Here is a 22,699-nt window from a genome sequence, read left to right as displayed (position 1 = left end):
AAGAACACTTATCTGCTGCATACATGATCAGTAATCCTCCGCATTCACTCCTTTTGTTGATGTGCTGCCTGGTATGCAAGGTGGGATATAAACACCTTTAAGAAAAAAGGGAAATTCAAACTCATCTTTCAGCGTAATATTGACTCAGAGGTGTAAGCCAAAGTGATGCTCAAATTCTTTCTTTCTAGTGTTACAATATGCACTTTTTTCTTTTGTTGTATTGGATTTTTCCACATTTACTCTTTTATTTATCCCATCGAACTGTGTATATTAAATGGAAAAAGCAACAAAACATCCTACATTTTTAAAATTAACGTGTTAGATATCTAATAATACCATATTCTTCTAAACATGTTTAGATATTTTAGCCTGTTATGTGAATAATGTTCCTTAAAACTGTCAATCCCTGAAAATATATCTGCAAATATAAAAAGCATGCACTGCAATCTAACAGCATATGCATCAGAGCTCTTTTTAAGCTCAGTGATGAGCTGCAGGATGCTGGTTTTTGATACGTGAAAGATGGGAAGAACAGGTTTTGGAGGGTCCGAGTCCTATAAAAGCTTTAAGATTTGGTGCTGGAGCCCTGGAAACATTTCAGTGGTTATTGTAATTATTCCCTGCCCCTAACTGTGGACTAGCTCCCTTGTAATCCAAGCTTTGTGTTTGGTTTTCACACTCGTGGTTCGGGTGTCGTGAACTGTAATAGACTCACTCAAACCACACCTGTGAACCTCAAAGTCATCAGTAATATTACTCAAATGCAACAGGTGAACAGGTTCTTCTGAACTTTGTATCCATGTAACCTGATGTAAACCTGCCCCAGGGTCTCGTCCCAGTCAGATATGCCAGAAACACCTCACCCAAGAGGGATGAATTTTGCACAAGTTGCTCCATATAAGATCTGATGAATTGTTTAACCAGCTGAGAACTTTAGAATATTTAATTAAGAAATATTGTGAATACTTTCCCAGTGATCAGCCCTTTACATACAAAATTGACATGATGTTTTCCTGCATACTTTCATAAGTACAGGAGAAATCCATATGAAATTGTGAAGGCAATTTTACACCCACTCCAAGTGTCACAATCTAAAGATAAAATCTGTTTTTTCCATAGCTCCATATATAGTTTCATCAGCACAACTGCAGCAGTTTAATGTCTGTGAAGCGTTTGTTCCCCTTTTTTACTTGTTTTCTCATAATTCAGTGGAGAAAACTTCAGAAGGTGTGTTTTGGTTAAACTTTCAAGGCTCATATCACCATGTGGGAGAGGTGTCTGCTCATAACAAGACAGGGGGGAGACCTTCATGATTATTAATTTAGAAAATGAGCTGTTTTAGGCATTTATCTATCTGTCCAACTAAAAATAGGAGAATAAACTGTATTAACTCTATTTTTTTTTAATATTGTTGCAGAGTTGTTTTTTTGCTCAGACATGTGGTTCAATCATCCTGATAAACCTCATATTGATGCCCAGTTTCTTCCCAGAACTGACCAAAAGGAGGCAGCACATATTTTAACATTCCTGAGAGATGTGAACTGAAAATGTCTGAATCATCGTGTTGGAGATGAAATGAATTGATGTATTTTTAAGCCATGTGATGTTTGATATTCCTCAGGTGCTTATGATGAGGTTTGTCTTTATTTTGACCCCTAGAGTGAAGTCGGAGAGTCGGAGTTATGAGCCTGACAACAGCCCACAGCTGGTCGAGGGCCCCTCCCCAGGGTTCCCTGACCAAAGGACTAATCCCGCTGCCATTCCCGCCCACACCACACTGTCCTCCGGCCCTCGCAGCCTCAGCCCCAGCCCTGGTTCCAAGCACCCAGCCCAGCCGCCACAAACCCAGAGCCTCCTGCCGCCACCCAGGCCCCATTTAGGCCTAGAAACCACATCCTCCTCCCAGGAATTCCTCGCTGGCGCCCAGGCAGACCCGGCTGGAGTCCAGCCTCTGTCCAGCGCTGCCTCTGACACCCAGCACCATGCTGCCACCTCCACTGCCGCTGCTGATCAGGTCTCCTCTGCTGGCCCCGCCTCGGCCAGCTCCCCTCGCCTCAGAGAGATGTCCTGTGCAGACGAGAGCAAAGCAGCTCAAGGACATGAAGTGAAGGAACAGCCGGCTTCACCTTCTCCTTCCTCATCCCCTCTCTCCTCCTCCACCTCCTGCACGGCCCCTCTGCCTCTTCCCGTGCCCGATGGAGCACGGTCCCCCTCGCCACATTTTGCGCCACTGAGGCTGACCGACAGACCGCCCGCCGCGTCTGTGCAGAATGACTCACTGCTCAGGTAAGCAGCTTAACCTCTCTGCCTCCTTGTTACGTAAAGTTCCTCCTTCCCTGTTCCCAGAGGAAGAGGCTTTGAGGAGCAGCTTTAGGTAAACAAGTCCAGGAGGGAACGTGAGATTGAAAACACGACAACAGCGCACAAACAAAAGATAAATAACGACCGAAGCGGTGACGTAGCCGCTCTGCCAGCAGCTGTGGATGCAAAAAAGTGCTCACAGAATCAGACCGGAGGCTGTAATTTTCTCAATGCCACATGAAAGCTCTGACCTTTGATTTCCACTCAAGTTCAGCTGAGCGATTCTTCCTCCAGTTAGAAACTCGCTTTATATAAATCTCTCCCTCATGTTTCAGCTTCTTTTAATCAGTTGAAGTTTAATATTATTTGTTGTCATCCATCTTATCTAGAAAATTTACCTTGTAATGACAAATGTCATCATGTTGTTGCAAATTGTGTCATGATGTAGTTACCTGTACCTTTGTTTATTACCCTCATAATGGTTTAAGGGCTGTATCCCCCACATCATTTGTTCTCTTTAAATGATGCTGTTAAAGACCAGTCTTAGGATTAATACCAGAAACTGCTCTGAGAGCTGTAATTATTGAACTACATGTCCCATAATAATTGTAGGACTGAGGATGCACTTTTGAAACAGGAACCTGAAAATAGTGGGAAAAAAACAATTATTATGCGTATTATTCAGCAGATCAAACCTTTTGCCATTTTGCTTTTACAGCTGGTCTTCGTCTGAATAGATATTTCCAGATTGTCTTTGTAATTTGTTTTTAGCTTTGCAGGCGATCAATCTGAATCAGAATACTTTATTAATCCTTAAAGAAAATTATGTGGCTACAGTTGCTCCAAGACAACAACATTAACAGACTGAACTAAATTAAATAAATAAATATATTACAAAGTTTACAAAATATAAGAAATAGCTCTAATATATATACAAATAGCTCAGTTATAAATATCCAGAATATTAAAGAGATCCTGTGTCGTTCAGTGGTGAATTATGGGTAATCTCAGTCTTGTACTGAGCGTGAGCATGTGACTGGCCAGCATGTCATGGAGGGGTTGAGAGGTATTGTCCTTATCTTGGACAACATCCGCCTCTCCAACACCATCTTAAGGGAACCGAGCTCCATCCCCACAACATTACTGGCCTTGCATCTGCGACCCTCAACCTGCTGCCACAACATGCAGCAGCATAGAGGACGGCACTGACCACAACAGACTCATAAACAGACTCACACTTTCTTGTTATAAAGCACTGCGCCCCCTCATTTCTTTATATTTTGCTTCCAAACAGCCAGACTTTCCTGTTATCTTTTTAAAGTGGTTTTGAGTAATAGTTCTCAAGGCTTTCTGAAAGTAATTGGCTGTTTTTTTCACTCATTTTCAGTCTGGTTCTTGTACCTGACCATTTTCAGAGTTATATTGGTCAAGCTATTTAAAGCGGACCTAAAAATAATTTCTTTATTCAATTTATGAAAAATTTTAAACATAAGACAGTTTGACAGATTTAAAATAGTATTTTATTTGATTCCCAAAGAAATATTAGCACAAAATTGGCATGTCTCAGCATGATGTGCAGTGAGTCCTTGAACAAAATGAGGAAACTGGACAAATGGAGGACAAAATTAAGAAGCGTCAGGCCTAAAAACTATCTACAGCAGATGAACAGTATCTGAAAGTCGTGTCTGTAAGAAACAGGAAAAAATCAAGCAAAGGCCTGGAACCTTCAGGAAGCCTGGAGAACTATTCCTGAAGACAACTTAAAGAAATGAGTTCAGACTGTGCTGAAGAATAAAGGTGGTCACACCAAATATTGAGGTTTGCACAGTGCTGTACCTTCAGACTTGAACTTCTGTGTGTGTTGTTGTTGTGTTAGTTTCTTGATGGTTGACCACCTCGTGTATGACTTTCTGTTTTGTTTACGGGCTCTGTCTTTTGGTTTGTTCGCCTCACCTGGTGTTTTAAGTTTGTATCTCCGCCTCTGTGAACTTTATTTTGAAATACTTAAAAGTAATCTCGCAGATCAGACACATTTAAGCTGATCAAAGGAGGTGGAAAAAGAAGAAACACCAGGCACCACCTTTTTCTTCCTCATCCCAGTCCTGCTCGTAGATGGCTGCTGTGCTTCTTTCCACAGGAGATTTCGTTTGGTCTCCTTCACCACTGTTTGACAATCATACTCGATGTATGGTTTCTCAGAGGTCTGTCAGCTCGCTCGTGTTTGCTATAGTCGAGCATTCACTGCAGACCAAAACCACCACCAGGCCACCAGGAAATCAGTCTCTGAGGCCTGGGATGGAATCAAATTTCTGGCCTGAAATATTGTTTCAGTCTACCCTGGAGCCATGTCTTCTCACATGGAAGATTTGTAACATCAGATTTCTTTTTAGTCTTTGAGAATAAAAGTCAAACTAATTTAAAGGTGCCAGAGAGGAAACCAAACAAAAAGGTAGAGTCAGTAAACAATTTCGAATTTGGTAGTAAAATGCCTGGAAAGCTAAATATAAAGAAGCGTAATAAAGGATCCAGTAATTGGGGGTGGGGGGTGGGGGGGGGGGGGGGGGGGGCACACAGGGGAAACAGATACAAGGACTGTATGTGAAAGATGGAAGTAGCCACCCAAACCCTTTTGTCTGTACAGGCCTTGAGCTCAGCGCTTGACCGTTTGACTGTCACCAGCTAACGACTGAGCATGCTCTATTTTATCACAACAGTAATAATGGTTTACAAAATAAACTCTGTGTCTATATTACCTGAAACCAGGAACTGAGCCCAAAAAGTCTCCAGTAAAGTGTTCGGTGACATCAGAGACACACAGACTGCGATACAACCAGAGTACTTTTTGCAACCAGAGGAGTCGCCACCTGCTGGCTGTTAGAAAACATGCAGTTTTAAGGCCCCTCCAGACTGACCTGATCTGTGCATGTAAATTTGGTTACTGGCCACTTGGGCACAGGTTCAAGAGGAGGAACAGAGCAAAGGGATGAAGTAAAAGTGACAGGAACGATAAAGAAAACTACATACCACACTGTGTCACACAAGAATCTCTAAATAAAGGTCGTGACAGTCAATTTTAATGATTACAGGTATACTAATGTTAATATTAAGACTGGTGGGTGAATGATGTGGGTGATTTAGTGCTTAAAACATTATCAAACTAAAAATTTAAAAAAGGATGAGGAGACGTACATTTTCCAGCGTTGATCCTATTGTGATTCTTTTTCAGGTCAGATAGCGAATCAAAGCGCCCCGCAGTGATGAACGTTAGCGGTCAGGTGAGGAAAGTCCCCGTGAGGATCATTCACGCTGAGACCAGCACAGGACGCGAGGGTCGAGCCTACCTGCCTCAGAACAGCGGGTCCTGCAGCCTGTCCGAGCTGCCACCACGCATCCCTTCCCTGGGCGCCGCGGAGCGCTTGTCCTCATCTCGGTTCAGCACCTACAACCGCCAGGCGGCACAGGAGTCAGCCCCCGAGACCAGTTCACCTGGGCCCCAACATTCAGAGGAGGACGCCAAGAGAGAGGAGCTGGTGAGGGACATTATGGGTAAAGACAAGTCTCTGGTGGACATACTGGACCAGAGTGGCAGGAAGACCACCATGGACCTGATGGAGGGGCTCTTCCCACCAGAGGAGGAGATCCTGGAGGGGGCCCAGCAGCGCAGGAAGGCCTCAACTGGATCCAGACTGCTCACATCGTCCCCCAGGAGCACAGACAGGTGGGACACTGCAGCAGGAAACATTTAAAATGAAACCTTTCTATTCAAAATGTGCATTTTGTGATTGGAGTAACAGTAAGTGGATCTAGAAAGGCTGATTTTACACACAAGATAACAGCTGTTTCAACAAGCTTATTGAGGAGATTAAACAGTGTGTTTCAGACAGAGGATAATCTGAGTCCAACTTTGAGATAAATTACAATTATTCCTAACTGTAATCATGCAAAGCTACCCTAGTAGAGTCCAGGTATAAAAGTGAACTGCTGGAGAATGAAGCGGCCACTGCAAGGCTGATTTTCCATTTGCCAGACTAGCCTGCCCTCTGTTGGACAAGTGTTGCAATTTCGATTTCTCCACTTTCCTCGAAATCATAATAATAATAACTTTATTATTACAGCACTCTTCAAAACAGAGTTACAAAGAGCTTCACAGTTAAAATAAAAGCTGGACATTGTAGATAAGTGTACATGTTAAAACATACAGACACATGCATACATACATGCATAGGGCTGTGCGATATGGCCAAAATCTCATACCCCGATATAAGAATTCTATCATCCCGATAACGATATAAATCACAAAAATGTAACATTTTCTGTAAATTCTGTGAATCTCGGGCAGCTCGACTTTCGTGAAGTGTTTCCAGCTGCGCGTCGTGTACCTGCAGTCGAGTGTTTTAACCGATGCATGAAACGATACATTTTTAGACACAAGTTGTAACGGCCGCTGTTTTCTTTGTGAGTATTTATTACACGGCGTGCTGCGGGGAAAAGTCTGTTCTAACGTTTGAGTCTAAGGTCTATTTTTTAACACCTGGCGGCTCTTTTTTGCTTCTCATCCGTAAATACTCTGCATACTCTTTCAAGTGATTCAGTTTATTTTGAAAAGTCTAAACAGGATCTTGGGCTTTATTGTGAAAGGTTTATGTGGAACATAAACAAGCGGACACGCGATGCTGTAACCACAAAGCATAAAGACAGGCGCTTGTCCGTCAGTAGTGTGGTTATATTAAATATAAGAAAAAGAGAGAAGTTTAAGAAATTAACATAGCCACTAATCAAACGAATCAAACCATCAAAACGAAAAAATATTGCCGTAAACAGCTTATTTTGCGACACCACGAAACAAACGATAGCATAAAATGAAACGATAGACGTTTTTATATCGTCATCCGATATATATCGTTATATCGAACAGCCCTATACAGTACATGCATGTTTCAAACTATAACAACAAATGAAGGAGAACAGATTAAGAAAACACTAACCTATAAAAATGAGTTTTTAGCATTCACTTAAAACAAATAACAGAGTCAGCCAACATTATTGAAGGATGTTGTACAAAATCACATTTAGTAAACAAAAACATATTTGTCTAGACTGTTGCTGGCTACTTTTTAAAGCTATTTGTGGCAAAAGGCCTTTCCTATACTAATAAAATGCAGTTATGGTCAGGAGTTTCTATCCACTCATCATGGGTGTGAATGTCATGGTAATTTGGTGCTTTAAAGGATTTCTTTGAACTGTTCCTTTCAGGGATGGAATCATTGTACAGCATATATCTTTAATGACTTTAAAAACAACAACTCAACAAAAAATACATTAAAGCTCAAACATAAACCTACACTTCCAATCATTTTTGGTAAAATATCCCTTAACAAGTTGTCCCTGGATCAAATGCTTTAGGTAGCCATCAGTAAGGTTCTAGTATAATTCTGGCTGATATTCGATCACTCTTCTTGTCAGAATTTGTAGAGTTAATTTAAATTGGTTTATTTCCAGCACAGATCAAGCTTTTAAATGTAGTCCAGAAATTGGTTTGGGGTCGGGGCTTTGTGAAGGCTGTTCCAGTAGCTTAATGTTAGCCTACTTTATCCATCCAAAACCAGTTTTGATGTGTTTGGGATCATTGTCCTGTTGATACAACTGTGTCCAAGTTTCAACCATCTAGCTGTTGATCTGAGATAAAGTCGAAGAATGTGGAGGTAGTCCTCCTCCTCCTTCATTATTCCATCCACTCTGTGCAACGCACCACTGGCACCAACACAGCACCAACACAGCACCAGAGCATGATGCTACCACCACCATGCTTGACAGCTGGTACAGTGCTCTTAGGTTTGAAAGCCTCAGCTTTATTCCTCCAAACATACCTTTTGTATTTGTGGACAAACAGCTCAAACTTTGTCTTGTTTGACTACAAAACATTTCTCTAGAAGACATTTGGGTTGGGAAGATTTCATTCGAGCTTAAAGGTGTTAATTTGTCAGATTTCCTGGTCAGCACCCTCTTGAATCTTGAATCTCAATCCATGACGATGTAAAACTGGCTGTATTGTGGACAGTAATGCTGGTGTTTCATCAGTTTCCAGTTCATGGTAGGATTGAGCCTTGGTGGTTTCTGGGTTGTTCCTGAATATCCTAACCGATTTCCTCTCATCTGAGGATGACAGCTTGTGTCTTTATCCACACTTTTACAAAGTTGTGACATATCTAAATAACTTTTCTTAAGTTCAATTGTTTGAACTGATGATCGCTTGAACATACCGAATGTTTTTATATTTTGGTGTCATGACCAGAAGAGTTCCAGTTGAGGACTTCGAAGATTTTGGGTGCAGACGTGCAGTGTCAGTAAAAGTTGTGTCAGAGTGTTTGTGTTTGTCCTTGTGCATTTCAGAAGGGAGGAGGAGGAAGTGTCTGTGTCAGCAGCCGCCTCACTAGTCCCCAGCTCCTCCTACTATAACACGTCCGCTCCTAAAGCTGAGCTCCTCATCAAGATGAAGGACATGCAGGAGCAGCTGGAGGAGCAAGACTCAGAGGATGAGCTGGATGTTGATCTGGTCAATAAAAAGGTAAAATATGCCCACTTTATGTTTTATTATGCATGCCATTCTGCCATCCTAAAGTAGTAAATGGATTGTTTTTATGTGTCTACTTCATCAACTTCAGCAAGAGCTGATCTCCAGCCTTGCGAAAAAGCTGGAGGTGCTCCGGGAGGCAAGGCAGAGCCTGCAGGAGGATGTGGAGGACAATGAGGCTCTGGGCCGTGAGGTGGAGGCCATCGTGCAGCGCGTCTGTCAGCCCAACCAGCTCGACAAGTTCCGCATGTTCGTGGGAGACCTGGACAAGGTGGTGAGCCTGCTGCTGTCACTGTCGGGCCGGCTTGCCCGGGTGGAGAACGCCCTCAACAGCCTGGAGGATGAAGCACCACCAGAAGAGAAGGTAACCCCAGACACTGTCCACCAAATCGACTGCTTCCCTCAGCTTTATGGAAGTTTACACTAAGTTTTAGGACTTTGTTTAGCTCTTAATTTTATAGTTTTGTTTATGTGTATTTCACAGCACATTTATTGTTTGTAGTTTACAAATATGAACACGTCTGAAAAAGATGAAAAGCTTTGAGCTAATCTATTTAATCATCCCTCCTGAAGCCCAGTGACAGAACAGCAGCTGCAATAACAACAGTACAGTAAAACAATCTTTACCTTCTGTTTATGTTCATAAAAAATGCTAATTGAATTCACTTAACATACAAAACACTGTATTTGTCCATGGATGCCAAACGTGTAGTTTAATAATGTATGTATGTGTACCTTAATAATGTATGAACATTTTAGTTCACAGTACTGTGCAAAAGTCTTGAGCCAACCCACATTTCTTTACATTTTGTTTCCATGGATCCAGACTTTCTCTGAAGGGTTTAGCAGGCTTTCTGAAGGTCATTCTGGATATTGGCTTCATTCATTTTTACTTAGTCCTTTACTTTAGTCCTTGTACCTGACCTGACGTAAAAAAAAAAAAAACTAAAACAAAAACAAAAAAAAAAAACAGAACAAAAGGCAGAAACATCCTAAGCTTTGAATCCTTCAAGAAGCCTGGAGAACTATTCCTGAAGATTACTTAAGACTACTTAAAGAAATGACAAGAAAGTAGACTGTGCTGAAGAATAAAGGTGGTCACACCAAATATTGACTTTCAAGCTCTTAGTATTGCACAAAGACTCTGTTTTTGCCTTATCTGCTGTATTTACATGTATGTTTGCATGTTTCAATAAATCACTGCATATATTTCCTATTTTTCTAACAAATGTAAAGAAATTGCACAGTACTGTACCTCTCTGCTGTTATGAAATGAGCTCTCTGCAGTAAAAAACAAATGCAAAAGAATAATCATATGACATTATTGTTGTTGGCAGCTTAAATCATAACTGGAATTAAATTCAGGTAATGAATCTACAGTGCAGCAGATATGGCACATAGTTCCCTCAGGAGCTGGCTTTAACTGTGTTTGTCTCCACCAATTTACCTCTAGGACTCTAAATGAAGAATAATCTAGCTTAATGAATGCTGGATTGTGTGAATACGTAACTGCTTCCTAAGAAGTTTTCTGTTTTACTGTTTTTGCTGCACTAAGCAGGTTTAATGTGGTTACATGATCCATAGATGATGTTCTAGATTAATAACTCATATCTGTCCTCCATCAGCAAACCCTGACTGAGAAGCGAAAGCTGCTGATGCGGCAGCACGAAGACGCCAAGGAGCTGAAGGAGAACCTGGACCGTCGGGAACGACTGGTGTCCAGCATCATGGAGGCCCACCTGGACATGGAGAGCCTGGACGACTACAGGCACTTCGTGAAGATGAAGTCTGCGCTCATCATCGAGCAACGCAAGCTGGAAGATAAGATCAAGCTGGGCGAGGAGCAGCTGAAGTGCCTGATGGACAGTCTGCCACTAGAGCAGAGGCCACTGCTCTGAATCAGACAAGAGGATGAACCATGTAGCAGTTTTATATGAACATCTTTGAATTGCGTGTGAGTTTATGACCTCAGCCTAGATTTGATGCTGGTGGAGTTGCTGTTGTTTGTTAAAACCAAACTGAGGAGCCTCAGAAACCAAATCAGACACCAGGATTAGTCAGTTACACCTTAAACAGCTTAGAGTGGACCACCACTGCTCATTTCCAGCTCAAATTGTGATTCTTGGACTCTAATAGAGTAGCTTCACATGACTCACAGGTTAAAATTGTTCCTTTTTTCTGGGCCCTGGTGCAGCACGACAACAGCTGTTTTACCTTCTATATGTCTGACTGGTTGCCCCTCGTAAACAGTGGGTGGGACTTCTCCACGACATAATTTAAAGCAAAGACTAGAAAAAAACTGTCCAAAACCGAGTGTTTGGATCTTTTGGGCCACAGGGATGGCCATACGTAGTATGAACATAAACATAGAGCACATATAACAGGTCCACTTTAAAACTGTGGGGTGTTTTTGATGGTCAGTTTTTACTCAGAAGGATTCGACAAGAACACAAATGTGTTGTCATTTGATTAGTGGAATCATGCCAGGCATGTTTGTCTTGGACATACAGGGCGGCAAGATACTCTGCTTTGGTCTATTTCTCACATTATTTTGCTGCTTAACAGACTTAATTAAAGTCAGTAATAGATAAAACCATTATTGCGTGCAGGTGCTGTATCAGAACTCCCCTTTTGGCAAAATGGGCTCAGAGTGTCAGAACATTACTCGTTACCCAAGCAGAGGCTGACAAATACAGATGAAACCAGAAACCATAGACTGTATATAAAAGATGGGGGACCACAACGTCACCATTTGGTTAGCGAATTTCGCTTATGAAGCCTTAGCTTGAGATTTTTTGGTGTCTTTTATGGGCTCAAAATGTGGTCATAAATATTTTGTACTTGTAAATCGGTTTTGTACTTGTAAAAAAGATTTGTATGTGTAAAAAAGATTTGTATGTGTAAAAAAGATTTGTATGCGTAAAAAAGATTTGTATGCGTAAAAAAGATTTGTATGCGTAAAAAAGATTTGTGCGTGGACTTAGCCCAAAAAACCCCTGCAAGTTACAACTACGAATTTTGACCCTAGTTTTCTTCCTTTAAGCTGATTGGTCAATGTCATGTCAATCACAAATTAAACAATCCAATCAGAGAACAGATGGGTTTGGCTGTCGGAGGGGCGCTTTTTTGAACTGCAGGTCCTTGAAGGGTAATCTCTATATAAATATCTGATAGCAGCTAGGTCCCCTTACTTTCAGCAGCTGTTGAAAGGATAAAGTTGTGGTATATCAGTGGTTAGAAATAACATTATTACTTTAGGATTAGTTTAACACAACGTCAGGGCTGACCCAGGACCATTGCTGTGAGTCACAGTGCGCAGCATAAAAGTCCTTTCACATCAGACACAGGATGTGCTGCTAATGCTAATTGCTAACTAAAAGCAAAGGATCCAGAATTTGTTGCTGGCTGCTGGGCTCTGTGGGTTTTTGCAGCAGTTCTACCTGTACTAGATGCACCTGCTCCTTGTTGTTTTTATCTCTGACTTTATGTGAACTACAAGAGTTTGTGGGGTTTTTTTGCTAGTTCTTCAAATGTTCAATAAAAACATGTATGCTGATTCATAACGAAGAAAGCTTTGTAATGAAGACTGTCATTTCCAAAACACTGCCCCCCCTGCGTCCGCAGCGCTATTGAAAAGGCTGTGGAAGTCCCTGTATTAAACACGTAGTCCTGTGACACAAAAATCACCAAACTCGGACGACCACAGACTGTTTTCCTTCGTGGTGATGAAGGAAAACGCTGGGTTGGCATGTTAAAGGGCATTTATTCCCTTCAAAGACCTGCAGTTCAAAAAAAGCGCCCCTCCGACAGCCAAACCCATCTGTTCTCTGATTGGATTGTTACATTTGTGATTGACATGACATTCACCAATCAGATGAAAGGAAGAAAAATAGTGTCAAAATTCGTAGTTGTAACTTGCAGGTTTTTTTTGGGCTAAGTCCACACACAAATCTTTTTTACACACGCAAATCTTTTTTACACACACAAATCTTTTTTACACACACAAATCTTTTTTACACACACAAATCTTTTTTACACACGCAAATCTTTTTTACACACGCAAATTCTTTTTACACATACAAATCCTGATTTACAAGTACAAAATATTTATGACCACATTTTGAGCCCATAGTCTTTGTGCTTCAAAAGCAGACGTGTTGACAGAGGGTTGGACTTGACAGAGAAATCAAAGACACTGTACACCCATTGGCTAATGACTCATGATTGACAAGTTGTTAGCCAATGGTATGCTCACACTAAACTCATGTGACTACAGAGAGGAAGAGGAGTGCAATCAATAACTGGGCCCAAGTTACAGAGACATGGTTGCAGAATTTAACATGAATTTGTATGATTTCAGTTTTTCCCCAGCCCTCCCTTTTTTTCTGTCTTTATATTAAGCCCACACTTCTTTATATTAAAATAGGAGCCCCAGTGGCCCACAAAATGGTGACCGCAAGCATGTCTTCTTCTGATTGTCATTGGTGTCAGTAGACTGTCCTCTTAATAGACAGGCTTTGTGACCCAGAGTGAAATACTGATATCGTGGAATATTTTTATCAAGCTGCACAGAAAACTTTGCGGCTTCATGTGAATAGGTCTTTGGTGATTGATCTGATTGGTTGCCATGTGTGTCACGTTTCATTCAAAAAGACTTGAAAACAGTAACTGAATAATTAAGTAAGTGTTTACTTTGGTCACAAAGATCTCTTTACTATTAGCCCCCTATACAACTGGAAGTCTTTTTAAACTAAAGGTATCGCCCCCTGGTGGCCTTTATTTTTTTTAAAAATGCAAGTTTAAGGTACTGCAGTGACGGCTTCCTGTTCCAACTTTTATATACAGTCTATGCAAGGAACTCAAAGTACAGCTTTTTGTGGAAGAGCTGCGCCCCCTGTCTGTTTTGTGGAGTAAAGCAAACCAGCACAAAGTGAACCAACTCTATGATTTTATCACACTATTTAAACACCTATTAGCCAAGGTCAATATATTTATCAAGTAATATCACAGTAAGGGTGAGTTTTAATACATACATATTTCTACACTGAGTGTTAAATGCTGATAGTGCTGCTCGCTGTGTGAAGCCTTTCTAAGCTATGAAACTGAGCCTTTATCTAGACCCTTGTGAAGTTTAATACATAGAACCGCTACCACACGTGAATTATGATATTTTCCTCATTCCCCGTGTGAAAGCTGCGTTTCTTTTGCACCTCGTAAAACCAAAGCTCATAAAACCGAATTACGCTGTTACTTTGCTCACCCTGCAGTGTTTCCAGTCCCCTCTAATGTTCTTTTTATTTAACTTGCTGAAAGTGACTGGGTCACGTATGTTTTATGTTTTTAAGGTAATATTTAGTAGTAATTTATTGTAAAGCTTTGTCTGGAAATGTATGTAAAGAAACACATAACTGCTCAGCAAACATTTCAACTTGGATTACCCAGTGAAAATCATTTCTTAAAAAAAAGAAAGAAGGCAAGTTGTTTAATTAAAAAAAATTTTCATGACATAGTTTTTTGTTGTCTAATAAGACTAGAAAGAACATGTTTGAATCCAAAATGGTAAAAAGAGTTACGATCTGTTGAGGAAAATATTCTTCTATTACAAACTGTTGCTGTCCAGATGTTATTTTTACATGTGATGCACGTCTCATTTTAGAGTGAAGCTATTTTATTTATGCCAGAATAAAGGGTGAATTTGATAAAAACTGGACTATCTTCTCATGACACAGTGCTAATGTTCCTCCTGCTTGTTTTCGATACAGCAGTGCGTAAATAGTGACTGATTTTCTGCTCTCCCGAGTAGAAGGACTGAGACACTGCTGGTGTTTCTGTGGAGGCCGATGTAAGAAGTAAGCATGTGAAGATGTGCCTGCGGTAGCCTCATGTACAGCCCACACTTCATGTTTGCTATTTGCAGATGGCCTCCTTAATGCCTCTCTCAAATTTTAATATCAGACAAAGATAACCAGAATAAATGAAAAATGCAGTTTTTAAATGATCATTTCATTTATTAATAAGGGGAAAAAAGCCTAACCTACTTGTGTGGGAAAAGTAAGTGTGTCATAAACCTAATAACTGGTTGTGCCACATTGGCAGCAAGAACTGCAATCCAGTGTTTGTGATCCCTGTCAATAAACCTTTGACATCACTGCAGAGGAATTTTGGCCCTGTCCTCTTCACTCACATCGGAGGGTTTTCCATCTGAACGGCCTTTTTAACACCATACCAAAGCATCTTAATCTGATTTAAGTCCAGAGTTTGACTCGGTCACTCCAAAAACCTTCATGTCTTGAACTGATGGTCGGACATCCTCCTTCAGAGCAGAATTCATTATTCCATCAGTTACAGCAAGTCGTCCTGAAGCAGCAAAGCAGCCCCATCACACTACCACCACCATGTTTGACTGTTGCTGTGATGATCTTTGTTTGAAACGCTGTTGGTTTTATGTCAGATGTAACAGAACTCAATTGTTCCAGAATCATCAAGATGTTTTTGGTAAATGTGAGACGAGCCTTTGTGATCTTTTTAGTCAGCAGTGGTTTTCTCCTTGAACTCTCCCCCATTTTTGTCCAGTCTCTGTCTTATTGTTGAATGTGTGACACAAGTGAGGCCTGCAGTTCTTTCAATGTTGTTCTGGTTCTTATGTGACCTCCTTGAGTAATTTTGGAAGGTCGGTCACTGCTGGGAAGATTCACCACTGTTCCAAGTCTTCTCCATGTGTGGATAATGTTTCTCACTGTGTTTCACTGGAGACCCAAAACCTTAGAAATGGTTTTGTAACCTGTTCCAGAGTGATAGATGCCACTGACTTTGTTTCTTTAAATTGTGGTCGGTGGGTCAGACAGGTTCTGTTTAAGTGATTTCTAACTTAAGCAGGTTTGACAGTAATCAGGCCTGAGTGTGTTTAGTGAGACTGAACTCAGTTTTGGTTAATCACCATTAAATTCAAGATTTTCCCACAGGGCCAGATTTAAATACATTTTTTTCCCTTAAGAAATGAAAACATCATTTGACAGCTGCATTTTGTGTTTACTCGGGGTACCTTTGTTTAATATTACATTTGTCTGATGATCTGAAACATGTAATTGTGACAAATATGCACAAAAAACAGGAGGAAATCAGAAATGAGGAATGGGAAACTTTTTCACAGCACAGCATGTTAAGAATGGTTGTTCAGCCTTTCCTATGTAAAGATCTGAACGCTCATCACATATGTGCACAAATATGAACATAATCATTAAATGTAAGCACTTAGAAGATCGATGGGCATGAAAATAGGGAAAAATGTAAATTAAAATAACTGGATTTAACTATTACTGTAGCAATCAATTGACAATTACACCTTGTACTTAAACATACCTTAAACTGAACTTGTTTGGTGGCACTAGAGGAAAGGCATGTTTTATCATCGGCTGTGTGCATGAGTAATGATGTCTGCACACTCCTGCGTACAGGAAAAAAACAAGTGACTCACTTAAAGCAGCATTTTGGGCTCCTGTTACAGGTTTTAAAGCAGCATCTGATAGCTGTGTCAGATTACCTGTGAATAAAAAGATTAGTAAGGCACCGATAATATTTAAATAACAAAGATATTTGGTTTTGACCTTTGAAACAGTCACATGTTGTTTCTGTTTGTTTTGGTTGGGCTGAGGTAAAGCAGAGGTGAAGAGAAGTTTGTCATTCAGAAACCATAACCAGGCAAAAAAAGAAGGTGTCTTTATCTGTTGTTTACTCAGTGTTTCAAATATTATATATTATCCATTTTTATAACTTTGCACCGTGACGTTTCACAGCCACTCCTGTCTTTTATTGTCTCTAAGGGATCAGAGCTTTTTTCTCCTTCCCAGAACCCTTCACCTTAGTTCACTTTTATTTATAGCACATTGCACAAGCTTCATATTGTAAGGTACATATGAGAAAGAAACCTCAATAATCAGCAGCACCTGGTGACAGCAGGGAGTAAGAACTCCTTTTTAACAGAACAGAAGCAGTCACAGGGAGGGACGGCCATCTGAGAGATCACCAACAAAAAACAAAGCACTCAGGAGAGAGTCGGCTAGAGTTAACGACCTGCAGTAAAGGAGTGGAGGAAAATATCTCAGTGCATCATGGGAAGTCAGCCTGAGTGTAAGACAGCACAGCCAGGGGATGGTTCAAGGTCAGTAATGTTGCTGTGAATGAGTCACTGCTATAGCCAAGCCCAGAGATTCGACTTTACTGTAAGTCCTCCCTGCTGTTGCTCTGATCTCTCTCTTCTTATTGGGAAAGAGATAAGAAAGAGAAAGGCTCTGGATTAAACCTCCCCTCCAGTAAACAGAAAAAATCATCGTCTTCATCACGTTTCCGTGTCATTAAAATATATTTAAAGGGAAGAGAAGAGAATAATAATGTTCAAGTGTTATGCTTAGGAGATACAGTAATGCGCAAAATTCTTGAACCATCCCTCATTTCTTTATATGTTGCAAGGAAAATGGGAAATAAGTGCAGGATTTATTGAAATGTGCAAACATACATGTAAATACAGTATATGGGTAAAAAAAAAAAAGTTTGTACAATTCTACTGAGCTTGAAAGTCAATATTTGGTATGCTGACCTTTATTTTTCAGCAAAGTCTGAGCTTCAAAGCTCTTCTTTGGATGTTTCTGCTTTTTGTTCTGTTCTCTGTCAACATGATCCCACACTGCTTCAATGATGTTGAGGTCCGGGCTCTGGGGAGGCCAATCCAAGTCTCTTGATGTGTGTGAGTAGAGGACACCTAAATGCAGACTGAAATTACTGGTAGGTCAAATGAAAAACTTTAAGCATACCTTTGATAAACAACCGAGGAAACAGTCCAAAAGAAAAACATGTATGAAAAAGTGGCAAAATCCAAGGAGTCAAGAAAAACCACAAGAGTGGGAACCAGATACAAAAATAGCTAAGAATATCATGGGGAGGAAAACCAAACGTGCTGACAAAGAATAAGTTCAAACTGAAGCTAACATGAAGTAACTATCAAAATAAAGAAATTTCCCACTCGTGGGACTAATAAAGGTATCTTATCTTATCTTATCTTATCTTACAAAGCAGGAAGTGAGAAGAGAGAGTAAAACGGGGAAATGCAGATACAAATGAACTTAATACAAAGAAAGTGACACAAGAGAATGGAAACTACATGAAAATATAATCACAACTATAAGCAGGAAGCAAAAAACAAAACAAAAACAAAAAAATAACCCCAAAACATAAAGCAAATAACAACATAAACTTGGAATCAACAGAAAATATTAAAGTCTATAATTTAAAAACACTAGGCAAATGACAAGAACTGTGACACATTGTCATGCTGGAAAATGAAGCTGTGACCAATCAGATTCTGTCCAGATGGTTTTTCATGGTGGGTCAAATTCTAATGGGACTTTTCTGAGTCATAATTCATCCGTTTTGGAAAAGATCTCCAACACCACTGACTGAAATGCAGCTCAAACCATGACAGAGCCTCCACCTTGTTTTACAGATGGCTGTAGACACTCACTGTTGTGACTCAAGACCTTTGCTGCATATTTAAACTTCTAAAAGACTCATTTAGCAAACATTTTTACTCTGAATTGTTCTCATTTAAACAGCTGAACTGAAACACTTCAGCACAAACCTTTATGAATTTCCCTGTATGTATAAATCTGCAAGTCATCCTAAATAAGACAGGACATTTCAAAAATAACAAAAAAGCCCCAACAAAGAGCTGTGAAGTGATCTGAAAGGACATAAAGACTAAAACGACTTGACCAGTAACAGCGGCTACATCTAAACTTTTATTCTGTCAATCATTTACAGCTTCGCAATCATGACCAGAAGCTGTATCCAGGTTACCGGTGCACGATGAGGAAGTGCTGCAGGGTACCTGTGAATGAAAAAAGCCTTCCTGTTTGGCAGTTTTAGTCTGGTTTTCTTTCTCTGAAGGCGACTTGGGAGGTGTTCCACGAAAGCACCACTCAGGTACGTAACAAAACCAAGAGTTTCTCTTTAAACGCTGCAGTTTTTTAATGGATTTCAATGACCTGATGTCTTCAAAACTTGCTTTCATCACATGCTGTGTATAATAGATATGAGGAACAAGTGTCGGTAACATGAGTGAGGGTATTCATTTCATCAATACTGAGAGAAAATGGTGTGTGTTTTCTTTCTTTTCCAGCATGTAGAAAGTTCCTTTAGTTTTAGTTTAATATTACAAAAAGCGAGATACACATAATGTCTGTGGTGTTGTATTTAAAGCCTTTAAGCATTATCTAAAACTCGTTTAGTTGTTAGAGGAGAAACAGAAACACAGTTAATTCCTTTAAAAAGTGGAAGCTAAACAAAGAAATTATAGCAGTTTAGTTGGTGTCAGAAACCAGACAGAGATGACATAGGTCATTATGTACATTTAACTGTGTGTTTAGCTTCATTGTCAAATTCATTTATGGAAGTCAAACAACTCTGTGAATAATCATAAAACAGCACCTGGACACTGTAAAGCTGTTTCTCACCATGTATGCTCATAAGACTGCATATTTGCATACGTTAACAGTGGGCTTAAATGGGGCCCAGTGAAATTCAAAGGTACTTATCGGTGTCTGTAGTTTATAAATTAACTAAAGTTACCAAAAGAACAGCTATGATTTTATGTATCTACAGCAGATGGACAGTATCTGAAAGTGACGTCTTTAGAAACAGGAAACAGTCCTAGTGGATCAATGGCTGTCAAGAAGCCATTCTTAGAAAGAGAAGAGAAACAGAAAAGGCTGAGCTATGCCAAATTAAAATTACAATGGCATCTACAAAAAATGGTGGAGGCTCTTTCGTGGTTTGAGCTGCATTTCAGTGGTGTTGGAGATCTTGTTCATGACGCGACAATGATCGCAAACACACTGCTAATGCAGTAAAATCATACCTGGATAGACAAAAAACAGAGTGGAGCACCATCAGTCATGGATCGGCCTCCCCAGAGTCCGGACCTCAACATTATTGAAGCAGTGTGGCATCATGTTGACAGAGAACAGAACAAAAGGCAGAAACATCCAAAGAAGAGCTTTGAATGTCCTTCAAGAAGCCTGGAGAACTATTCCTGAAGACGACTTAAAGAAATAGCAAGAAAGCTGCCTAAGAGAGACAGACTGTGCTGAAGAATAAAGGTGGTCACACCAAATAATGACTTTTAAGCTTGTTAGAATTGTACAAACTCTGTTTTTAACTTATATACTGTATTTACAAGCATTCATGGGCACGTTTCGGTAAATCTCTGTGTCCATTTCCCATTTTTCTAACAACATATGTCCAGGCAATTTAACACTTCAGGAAATCTTTCTTAAAATAAAAGTGAAGGATACAAAACTAACAGTCTAATATATTAAGAACTTTGAAGAATTTTCACAGAGATACTAAATAAAAATACCTACAGGCTACTTAAAAAGGAAGTACATATGGTATTTATAGGAAGTATGTCTGCACTGAGATGGTGAAGAGGAAGACAGTCCAATTGAAATGCTGCCCTGTAGTCTTTGTTGATGGTGCTTTGTTGCTGCTCACTAACAGCTGTGTCTGTGTTTCTTTCCTCTCAGAGGGAGCTGCAGGTGCTTGTTTAGGAGGTAACCCAGGAGACGAAGGAGGGAAAAAACTGACAACTTGTGAGACGAGAACAGAACAACAGCAAGACTGTGCTGGAGCACCGAAGAGTAAAACATGACAGAGGTGACATCGCCCACCTTCCACCTGTGTTCAGTCTCCTGTTGACACCTTCAGTAGGATCAGGAAATCCACTGCTATGACCTACCTGGCTCACACAGGCCACGCCCAGTTTGGTGCTCTCGGGCTGGCCTGTTTGGGATGGATGCTCACCGGCGTGGCTCTTGGACTGATCCAGTGGAGGGTGTGGCAGGTATCGGACAGGGCGGTGATCACCTCCGGTGTGGCATGGGTCGGACTCTGGAGGGTCTGCTTCGCCAGCCACACCGTGGTGAGCGAGGGCTTCAAGGTTATGTACTGCAGGTACATCATGCTCACAGATTCCTTCACGCCACCTGAGATTGCTGCAGGTCAGGTCCTCATGCTCCTGTCTCTGCTGGTGGGGGTTTGTGGGAACGCTAGTGGTGTTTACTCCATGAGGATCGTCTACTTTGGGATAGGTAAGAACTATACGGTCCGCCGCGGCTTCATCCTCACGGGAGTGCTGTGCCTCCTCGCTGCTGCGATATCGCTCGTGCCTCTCCTCTGGAATCTGAGCGCTGTGGTGACCAATCAGACCATCGAGTTCCCGCCCGAGTTTAAACTCCCCCCAGCACCTGAATCTCAGCACGTGGGAGGCGGCATTGGTGTCGGGATGGCAGGATCGGTCCTGATGATTGTCTCTGGGATTATTTTCTGCACATACCGATTACCAAAGAGGCCTTTGAGAGAGCAGGTGCACCAGGAAAATGACACCCGGGGGGAAGATAACCCCACATTTGAGTTTCAGGAACACTTGTGAGGAGTTTGTGTGTGATAAAATGGACAAAAAAAAAAAAGGTTTTTGCACAGACTTTACACTCGTTTCTTCCTTTTAACTCCTCAAATGTTTACAGTGACTCATCTAGTTTTATAATCTCAAGGAGGATGACTCATCTGCTGACAGCAAACACCCATAACACCCTCACCTTCATATGCCTGAGAAGCAGGAAAATGAAGATAACATGTTTCTTACAAAACAGACAACTCTTTAACTTATGGTTTAAAATTGGAGCCAAAAAATCCCCCTTATAGACAAAAGCTGTTAAGCTACTTTAAAAACTGCATTGATGCGTTAATAACGCTCATCTGCTAAATAGCTGAATGTAAATGTTACACAGTGTACTGAATAAATTATTGTGTGCTGAAATTATTTTATTACACTTCCTTTTCAGATTACGTCACATTTTCAATGTTTTATTGCACCTCGACTGAAGTAAATGTGAAAGTGAGAATACTGTGACGGGGGTCTGTGTGTACAGCGATACCTTTAATCTGCAGATTTCTGAAAACAGCTCAATAAATTAAACACAAACATGAGTCACAAGAAAGGCACTAAGTGTCCCATCTGTAAGCTGTGCTGTGGATGAATGTGGTTGTTTTGTCTCAAACGGGAAAATTCCCACCACTGCTCTTCAAAGGTCTAAAACTGTTTGCTATTTAACCCTCTTAATATTTTATTCTTGACTGTAAATACAAATGATTTTTACTGGTTTCCTTCTGCTCAGTCAGTATCTGACCTTTTCTACTTCCCTTCATGCTTTCGTCATGTAAGCTTTTGTTCCTAATTTTATTCTTAAAACAAAGAACATTGGTACAGTACATGGTAAATTACAACAATAAACAATATAAAATGTTTTTAAAAAATTGGGAAATGATAAAGTACATGATAAAATGCAATATTTTTTTATAAATAATAAATAAGTAAAAAACTAAAATAGAAAACTATTAAAAAAAAATGAAATGCAAGAATATAAAAAAAAAATATGGCATACTATTTTAGATATTTTTACTAAAGATATAAAGAAAATGGCAATTATAAAAATTTAAAGCAGAAAATAAAATTTAAAAATTCCTAAAATTAAAAAGTCTAAAAACAAAATGCTAAATTACAATAAATACAAATATATGTAAGCATGATGCAAAATGCAAACTATTTTAAAAGTGTAAATTATAAATATAAAAGAAAATTTTAAAAAAAAAAATCCAAGTTTACAAAACTCAATTATTTTAAAAAAGATATTCATACAACCAAAAATTCTAAACTAAAAACTATATCTTTTAATTATAAAATGTAAAAGTATAAAAATAAAATTCAAGCGTATAAAT

General features: G+C 40.1%; 2 protein-coding genes across 9 annotated transcripts in view; both read left to right on the top strand.

Moving 5' to 3' along the window:
- LOC147301995 (protein Shroom2-like) overlaps positions 1-12,695 on the top strand; it is a 31,758-nt gene extending 19,063 nt beyond the window's left edge. For 5 of the 8 annotated variants that reach the window (XM_086282895.1, XM_086282893.1, XM_086282891.1 and 2 more), the window contains 5 exons: positions 1,660-2,286; positions 5,528-6,019; positions 8,692-8,866; positions 8,964-9,236; positions 10,498-12,695. In XM_086282895.1, the coding sequence (XP_086139021.1) occupies positions 1,660-2,286; positions 5,528-6,019; positions 8,692-8,866; positions 8,964-9,236; positions 10,498-10,770 (1,840 nt within the window). In that variant the 3' untranslated portion in view covers positions 10,771-12,695. The remainder of the gene's footprint in view (positions 1-1,659; positions 2,287-5,527; positions 6,020-8,691; positions 8,867-8,963; positions 9,237-10,497) is intronic. The other 3 variants (XM_086282896.1, XM_086282897.1, XM_086282898.1) reach the window with 1 other exon arrangement.
- Positions 12,696-12,810: 115 nt separating this feature from the next.
- On the top strand, positions 12,811-22,593 carry LOC147301994 (claudin-34-like). The gene is made up of 2 exons (XM_086282899.1): positions 12,811-18,847; positions 20,449-22,593. The coding sequence occupies exon 2, from the start codon at positions 20,652-20,654 to the stop codon at positions 21,351-21,353; it is 702 nt and encodes a 233-aa protein (XP_086139025.1). The 5' UTR covers positions 12,811-18,847; positions 20,449-20,651; the 3' UTR covers positions 21,354-22,593.
- The last annotated feature ends 106 nt before the right edge of the window (positions 22,594-22,699 follow it).

This window comes from Aulonocara sp. 'chitande type north' Nkhata Bay, linkage group LG23 (assembly GCF_057382095.1).
Source record: "Aulonocara sp. 'chitande type north' Nkhata Bay isolate Kocher_YH1m ecotype deep benthic linkage group LG23, A_spYH_male_GT1.1, whole genome shotgun sequence".
Taxonomy (NCBI): Eukaryota; Metazoa; Chordata; class Actinopteri; order Cichliformes; family Cichlidae; genus Aulonocara; species Aulonocara sp. 'chitande type north' Nkhata Bay.
The sequence above is the reverse complement of the archived record's forward strand: the minus strand, read 5'-3'. Positions and strand labels throughout refer to the sequence as shown.